Genomic DNA, 8,738 nt, shown 5'->3' with positions numbered 1-8,738 from the left:
GAGAGTCTCCAGACTGATCTGCGAGTGAAACCTTGAAAGCTCGCGAGATCAGGATGGTCTCACAAGGCTATTGCATATCATCCTCCCAATAATTTGCATAGTTTATTCATTAGAATATGATGTGCATATTGATGAAAAAAGGTCTGCTGAAGAGTAAAACCTAAACACTTTGTAGAATAAACAGTTTTTAATCAGAATCAGTATCATATTTATTGCCAAGTAGGTTTGCACTTATAAGGAATTATGACATGCAAACCTTCTAAAGATGACATCTATGGAGGGTTGGGCTGGGTACAAATGCATGCCTCACTTTTCAGATTTTTGTTCGTTTTTTATCAGAGCCAATAGTCAATTTCCTTCCATTCCCCAGTAATATGTTACTTTGAGCTGATATGTCACACTAATCTCCCCATAACTATGTATTAGTTTAAATGTGTGAACAACACTATCAGGATTCAGGTTTTTGTATTGGAACACTCACTTGTAAACATCTTCCACCTTTTCTACGATCTTGGAATTTTCTCCATGTCTTATTTCCTCACATGCCAACCAGAAATGTAGGTTCTCCGCTGAGAATGATAAGACACACACACACACACACACCCACACACACACATTAAGGTACGTAAACAATGACGCAGGGAAAAAATTAGACTTTATATAGCAAAAGGGCCTCTGAGGAATATGATGGCTGCCGGCAATATTTCATTCACAGTTTCTGCTTGGATGAACAAATCCTTTTGACTAGTTTCCCATCTTTTCTTTGCAGTATTTTTCTGCCACTGACATCTTTCATCACATTTGTTCCTTATTCAAGCATTTTGTTTAACTCTCTCAGCTAATAGTTCGATAATATAATACTTGTTTTCTGTTTTGAGAATAGCAAAAGCTACCAGGAGGAAAATCAGATTAAGATTAAGAACATAGAATAACTTTATTGTAATAACTGTAAGAAAAAATAGCTACTACATAGTTTTTATTCAAGTTGTTTAATACAATTTATGACAGCTAACTGGATGCTGATGATGATTCTCAGTCATTGCGTAAACGTAAAAAAAAAAAAAAATCCACTGGACTTGGTTTCCAAGATTTGAAGACGTTTCGCCACCTCTCCAGGAAGCTTTCTCAATTGAGAAAGCTTCCTGGAGAGGTGGCAAGTCCAGTAGATAAATTTTTTTTTTTACTTTTACGGAACAGCTAAGTGGATCTATTTCAAAGTTTCAAAGTGCACTGTTTTGCCTCCATTTAGCTCAGTGGTACAAACATCTGTGATTCTCACCACTGAACTCTTTCTCCAGGTACGTCATGAACTCCCGCCTCCCCATGGCGTCGGACAGAAGCTCCATGAAACTGAAGCTCCAACGCTCCACGCGAAGACGAGTAGGAACTGGCACCCTGAGCCAAACAAACACATGATCAACTATGTCATTCGTTTTCCAGATAACATTCAAAACTCTTTTTTTAACCAATACCACTTTTTATAACCTTTCTATTTGTAGTCACTAAGCCACTTGATAATTATAGATTCACAACATTACACCATCTCAAAGCACTACACAGTTAAATTAGTGTGTTAGACTTCTGTTGCTGCTGTTGTATGTTGAAAGTAGACACTTGCTTAAGCTAAAGCGCAGATTAAGGGCAGATTATACTTCTGAAACCTCAAACATCAAATGTCACTTGGGTCTGGTCGCGAACCAGTTTTGCTGGCATGCTTCTGCACCGTCGGTCTGGAATTTCTAGGGAAGCACAGCAGTTTCCCGCCAAAGCGCTAGGGGGAGCCTATTCGAGAGCTCACGAGAACTTCTTCGGCGGCGCAGGAGTGTTTATTTTCCAAAACAACATGTCTGAGGCATCGTACAAGTGGTTGTACTTCCAAACCTCCTCGATCAACCTTTCGTCGTGGTTATGCACTGTTGTTATTACTCCTCAGTTTTAAAAAATGGCGTGCCTCGGCACCAAAATCGAGAAGGACAACAACACAGATAGTCGGAAAGGCATACGAAGGACCAAGTCATATTTTTTTGAGGTGCGCAACAACAGTTGCAGATCCTCTGCACAGAGACAGATTTGGTAGTTGCAGAGGCTGTGCGTCAGAGGTATAAAATGGCCTTTATACTTCTGCAACCGTAGACATCAAATGTTGCTTGGGTCTGGTGGGAACCAGTTTTCCTATTATGCTTCTGAACTTTCAGTCTGGAATTTCTAGGAATGCACAGCAGTTTCCAGCCAAAGCGCAAGGGGGAGCCTATTCAAGAACTCGCAAAAAGCTTCCCCAGATGGTCACGAGAACTTCGCCGGCGCGAGTGTTTATCTTCCAAAACAACAATGGCACGTCTGCAAGATATCACGGTCACGGAGATGGATCTAGAGTTGCTAGACATCGAAGAAGAAAAGGTTCTGTTAATGGAGTTGGCAAAAAGACAGATTAACCTTTCGTTGTAGTTGTCCATTGTAGTTGTTCCTCGGTTTTAAAAATGGAGTGCCCCGGTACAGAATCGAGAAAGATGACCACACATACAGCTGGGAAGGCATACGAAGGACCAAGCACAGCTGATTTTTGCCTGCGCACTTCCGCACGAGAGCTACGTGGGTTTGCGACCATCCGACGCATAGTCAGGATTTTTTTGACGTGCGCAACGACGGTTGCAGAATAGAGACAGATTTGACGGTTGCAGAGGCTATGCCTCAAAAGCATAAATTGGCCTTTATTCATCTATGCCTGAGCTCGTTCCTTCAAAAAACCTGATGTTAATCTGGGGAGGTTGTAGGTTCCCCAGCTCCGTTTGTCTCTATGGTTGTTTTTTAGAGCCTATGCTTGTCAGCTCTGCTTCTCGCAGTGATGTAGCTACAGTGTGGCTAGCTGCCATGAATGGATGAATGGACAGCACCAGTACATATTGTTAACCTTTGGGACTTCATACACACTAGGATTTAATTCAACCCTGATAAATGCTGAGTTACAATATACAGAGTATAATTGTTACATTTTTTCTTCTAACTCAGTCCCAGTGTTAACTGTTTAAGACTTTTAAACATGCTATTTTAGCTCGATCTCAGTTTGAAAAATATATACAGTGTTGAAATTAACTCTTTTGGAGTCACCAACTCACTGACAATGAGTGAGTAAAATGACAACACTGCATCATTTCAGTTAGTTACTTAGTATGTATATAATTCAGTAGTATCTCTTGCAATGTTTTGAAGGAATCCAGCTAACCGAGAAACTGGTCCTGTGATAATAGACTGAAGCAATAGCATGGAAACCTTCCAACTCTTTAAGACAGAAGAGCGGTATAAAAGAACCCAGATGATTTGTGCAGAAAGCTTGTTATGATTATGGAAACCATTGGACGGTTTTAGTGACATTAAAAGCTTTGCTACTGATTACTGTTTGGTATTATGAGTTATTTTGGAGACTTTTGTTCTGTAATTCTATAAACAGTCAACAGAATAGAAATAGCTCTATCTCAACATCTTTTACTCTGTCATGTGTTTATCTAACACAGGGGTCTGCAACCTGTAAGGGCTGCATGTGGCTTTTTGGACCCTCTATAATGGCTCTTAATAGTGGCTAAAAATGATAGGCAAATGAAAAAATGAACTAATGTACTATAATAAAAAAAACACCAGTCTAAGAAGTAGTGTTGCACCGATAGGGTTACCAGTATCAGGCTGGGCCCCGATCCAGCACTAAAATAGTGGTATCAGTATCAGAGAGTATCAACAAATAGGGCACCAATACCATTTTCAGAGCCAAAAGTTTATTCAGCTGTTGTTCCTTTTTCCAGGTAGGTAATAAAAAGTTCTACTGGATTCACTTTGTATTAGTCTTTTTTCCTGCTTCACAAAGGTAGGCAGCAGTTTGACAAAACCATGATGGCAATTATATTATGGGCAAAATGACTCTTTCAACATGAAAGGTTGCAGACCCCTGATCTAACCAAAAGCATTCTTTTGGTCAAATAAAATACATTTGATCTTACTTATGTCTTTATCTTTGACCAACAGTAAATTGTTCAGCTGTGTGTTGACTCCAGCAGTGTGGTAGGCTGAGCTTGAATCACTTCTCATCTTACGTTTCTGAGTTCATCGTCCAGTGTGCGATATCATCAGAGATCCAGGGGTTACTGGGAAGGCAGCCTTGCATTATGGGATCATGGTTCAGGTACTGCTCGCTGTACTTGACAAAACTGCACAGATGCAGAGGCACGCATGCACGCACACACAATAACACATGCACACACAGTTTTATTGCATTAGTGCAGCAGAACGTAGCAGTTAATGGCCACTAATTCCAACTTGCCCCAGGAAGGGTCCATTAGCTGCTCTTACAGAGGGAGCAGTAAGCTTAGTGGGTGTACGCTTGAGGAATTTGGTCCAAGCAATAGCGGCTCCATTAGATTTTATGTGTATAAGTGCACATGTGGAAATGTGCGTGTGCATCTTCATCAAACTGACACATACCCTTCAAGGCAGACAGAGGACTTTACTCGATTTCTTCCAAGAGCTCGTCTGGATGTTTCAATCTGTTAATAGGGAAGGCAGAGACGCACAAATGTAGTCCACGAAAAAAGCCTATGCTGCACTTTTAACTGTAGCAATGCATTATTTACCTCACTTTTGTAGTAGTCACTGTTCTAGTTCTGCAAACAGTAAGAAAGCATCAGCATATAAGAGTGCTCACTGACTAATTTGTCTGTAACTGCACATTTAACGGTCTAAACATTAACCGTCTCATCTTCAAGCACTTACTTTGACATAATCCAAGTAGCAAGAAAACAGGAAAGTAGCGATAGTGTTAGAGAAAAGGAAGGCTAGCTCATTATGATGATCGAGGTGGGATTAGGTTAGATAAGTCTCTGACCAGTGGGACTCCGGCGCTGAAGTTGTTTGGTCGCTCCAGACCCCTTTCCAACATGTTCTGCACCCCTGGCTGGAAAAAAAAGAACAAAAAGGAAAATGATGAAAAAAAACATGCATTATTACATATATTCAAAAAGCGTTGCAGGACTATGTCGTTTTTCTGCAGAGAAGCGTGTCGCAGAGTTTAGGAGTCTGCACAGAAACTTCCTTAAGTTTTCCACTCCACCAACTCCACCTTTTATTGCACGGTTTCTGCCTTTACACCGAGCCCTCGTCCTTAATTCATAAGGTCTAGAAAACATGAAGTCACCGCTGCAAGCTTCAGTACTTCACAAAACACCTCGACTGCTCTCCAATACGTCTTTCCTCCTCTTTTCTTATATGGCGTCCCCTTCCCTATATGGTGGTGTGAGGATTGAGGGATGTCTAGGCCATGACGAGGATCATGGTCTAGACACCCCCTCCAACACACAGACTCTGTCTCTGCTTTTGTAAGCAGATAGTCTGAATATTTCATGCAGGAGGTTGGAGAAAATCTGGGTGGGACTTCTGACTGTGCAGTTGTAATCTTTTTATACTTGTGTGGTAGAACTGTTAGTTCTACCACACATCTCATATAATAAATGTGTTGGTTACTGCAAAGAATCATTTACAAAATGCATTTTACAAACCCAAAGCAAAAAAATGTATGTGTTCATTTGTATAAAGGTGAGTTTATAAAATACAAACACAAAGTACATAGTACCAAATTAGATAAATTAAATGTAGGTGTTTTATAAAAAAAAAAAATAAATAACCTAAAAACAATGACAGTTACAAATTACAACCCATTCCTGTATCTAAAAAAAGGGAGGACACCTTACATAAGTGCCAAGCAGAAATTTTCTGTTACCTTTGTTGCTTTAGACAAATTTTATTTGGTAGCCAAAATGGCAATAATGATTTTTTTTTTTTATTTGATTGTGCAGAATAGAGTGGAATAGAATTGAATAGAATAGTGATGTTTTAAATGTACCGGAGGTCTGTTGATGAGCCAGTATGCCTGTTCCTGACATTCTAGAACGATTCGGTCGGCTTTCCTCCTCTGTTTGGATGCCCTATAAACAGAAATCACAGCGGAAGTTTTATATGCATGTTTAATCATGCATGGAAGCATGGATGCGTGTAAGTGTACCTCAGTTGCTCTCTGGCTTGCATCACCACAAAGTCCCAGGTGTGGTTGATCCGCTTGTGCAACAGACTGTACCTCTCCTAAAAAAGGCAGTAGGGGGAAAAAGAAAAAATGGAACAGAAGAGAAGTGATGACAAAAGACCTTTGCTGAAAACTCTTTCTTACATAATTCATCACACAAACATAATGTCCCTACCTTTTCATATTCCATCAGCTCTCCTTGTTTTCTTATGTTCTTTTTAGCCAAATATATTGCTGTGAGTGGAAAAGCAAAGTGAAGGTTATTGCAAATGTCTTCTTTATGTTTGGTCGTCATATCTATTTAAAAACATTTTACTAAGCACTCTTCCAAATATCTCCCTACCATAGTCTAGTTCTGTGGCAGGCCAGCGGGTGCTTGTCCAAAAATAAGGGGTCTGGGAAAAAAATATATTGTTACAGTTGTTTACGATAGCAATAAACGTGGAGATGGTGACAGATGGGAGAGGGATTACTTTAGGAACTGGGCTGATAGAGAGAGGGAGTGTGATAAAGCAAGATAAGACACTGTTAGAGTGAAAATGGCAGTTTAGCCAACCATAGGCTTAAGGAAGGCCTTTATTTTCATGCAGCTGTCACGAACACCCAACCAGGGGGGTGATAATCTGACCTGGAAGCGGTAGGGAGACTCATCAGGTCGTAACACGAGGCAGCGGGGCTCTTTGAGAGGGTAAATGTATCCGTATTTGACCAGCATCTCGCCAAGATGTAGAGCCTCTGTTAAACAACCCAAAAAAGAGCCCTGGTTACAAAACAAATGCCATAAGGCATAAACATCTGCAGAAAAGGAGAACCACTATATATGCTTAGAAATGTGCAATCTGAGGGTTAATATTCAAATCACGGCCATCTGTAGTTTTTCCTTTGTGCTGTTGTAGATTTAAGGGGCATTTTAACAACCACTGTTCACCTGATATAAGCCTTCCAGGTTAAAGATCATTCATAGGCTTTTTGACTGAGTGATTGATTGATTTATTGTCTTTATTGATCTCACAGTGGAGAAATGTATTTGTTACCTCAGCTCAAATAGTTTAAAAGAGAAGAGGAAGTTGCCAAAGGAAGAAAAAGGTGCATGGGATATATAAAGTATATACAGTGCGTCCACATATGACAGTTTTTTTTTTTTTGCCAACCTAAGCTTATTTCAAGAAACCTCCTTAACGCAGTCCTTCAAGGAATCACACCTAAACAGTCCCGACACCTCCTCCGTCTCCACGGATATCTGCCTGCCCACTATCAGACCTCAGCTTACAAATTCTCCTGAGTTCTGTTAGAAGCCCCTTCTCAGTCACCTTCCAGGACGACTCATTGTCCAACTGAAAATGACTACAGAAAGCCAGTCTTCTCCTTTGTTTTGACTATCTCTTCTCGTTCCTCCCAATGTCATTAACCTAGCCCTCCAGGAGCTATTACATTCATCATCCTTTAATTAAAACTTTTATCGTTATCTAATTTCTGCATGTGTTGGATAACTTCCAAGTAATAATTTAAATTGAATGGAGAGTTTCTTTGATGAGTAGAATTTTAGTCTTGCCGAAGATTGACAGCTCACCAAGTCCCAGACCTTGGCAGTGATTGACAGTCACAAAGAAATTGGCAGAGACAGGGATGCAAACATAGAGAGTGATCGCTATGATGATAGTTTTGCGAATGGAGGAATTATAGGAGGTGGATGATTCCTTGTGCAAAATTGAAATGCTGTGTTGAGGAGACCAGCAAAAAGATTAGCACCGTGGGTGTAACATTAGTATTAACTAGTATTAACTTCCAAGAAGTTTTAGTCCTGAGTAGGATGCAGGAGTTTGTGCTGCAACCAAAGGGAAGTTGATTCAAGCCCTGACTCTAGCTTTTTTTTATAATAATTAATGGTCAAAGTGACCATTTTGTATCGGTTTGCCCTTTTAACTCTATAGATAGGAAAAAAAACACTACCAAATTAGATTGGTTGTTTTAACCCAAAGATTGGTTGGACACATAACTACCAACTAGATTGGTAAAATTCAACCAATGTTTTGGCTGTATTGACCAATTTGTTTTCAGGGTGACTTTCCTGGTTAAAGAGATATTTTTGTAAGTTTTTGATAAAAAATATCTGTAAAATAATCATTTGATTTGACCCTATTTTCTCTGAATGGGCTCACATAAGCAGTGGGTAGCATGGAACAGTGGGTAGCACTGTAGCAGCAAGAAGGTTCTAGGATAAATTCCTGGCCCTGGTTCTTACTGCATGGAGTTGCATGTTGTCCCCGTTCATGTGTGGGTTCTGTCCGGGTACTCCGACTTCCTTCCACAGTCCTAAAACATGACTGTTATATTAATTGGATTCTCTAAATTGTTCTTAGGTGTGTCTGTGTGTATAGTTTTTTTTTTTTTCCTGTCTGTTTCTGTAATGCCCTGCGACAGACAGGCGACCTGTCCTGGGTGTACCCCGCCTCTCCCCCATAGACTACTGGAGACAGGCACTGACCCTACCGTCACCCTGACAAGGACTAAGTGGGAGAAAATGGATTGATTGATTTACATTTGGTGATTCTGCTGCAGTCAGTGCTGCAGTCAGTGCATGCAGGAGAGAAAAAAATATAGATCTCCAGCCGGTGAACAATACCGCCTTAACGACCGACTCTTAACAATCATAGACAGGTTTTTAGGTATTACAGGAGAC

The 8,738-nt window shown here is 40.3% G+C and overlaps 1 protein-coding gene across 2 annotated transcripts in view; it reads right to left on the bottom strand.

Moving 5' to 3' along the window:
• Positions 1-8,738, bottom strand: part of rgs11 (regulator of G-protein signaling 11) — a 14,398-nt gene that overhangs the window by 2,003 nt on the left and 3,657 nt on the right. Inside the window, exons 4-14 of one of the 2 annotated variants that reach the window (XM_015372989.1) lie at positions 6,615-6,793; positions 6,402-6,453; positions 6,234-6,292; positions 6,041-6,117; positions 5,882-5,963; positions 4,868-4,936; positions 4,617-4,640; positions 4,468-4,529; positions 4,080-4,193; positions 1,280-1,395; positions 482-569 (exon numbers count right to left, since the gene is read on the bottom strand). In XM_015372989.1, the coding sequence (XP_015228475.1) occupies positions 482-569; positions 1,280-1,395; positions 4,080-4,193; positions 4,468-4,529; positions 4,617-4,640; positions 4,868-4,936; positions 5,882-5,963; positions 6,041-6,117; positions 6,234-6,292; positions 6,402-6,453; positions 6,615-6,793 (922 nt within the window). The remainder of the gene's footprint in view (positions 1-481; positions 570-1,279; positions 1,396-4,079; positions 4,194-4,467; positions 4,530-4,616; positions 4,641-4,867; positions 4,937-5,881; positions 5,964-6,040; positions 6,118-6,233; positions 6,293-6,401; positions 6,454-6,614; positions 6,794-8,738) is intronic. The other variant, XM_015372990.1, reaches the window with a different exon arrangement.

This window comes from Cyprinodon variegatus, unplaced genomic scaffold (assembly GCF_000732505.1).
Source record: "Cyprinodon variegatus isolate N-32 unplaced genomic scaffold, C_variegatus-1.0 Scaffold79, whole genome shotgun sequence".
In the NCBI taxonomy this organism is placed as follows: Eukaryota; Metazoa; Chordata; class Actinopteri; order Cyprinodontiformes; family Cyprinodontidae; genus Cyprinodon; species Cyprinodon variegatus.
This window is presented reverse-complemented; position numbering and strand designations above follow the sequence as displayed.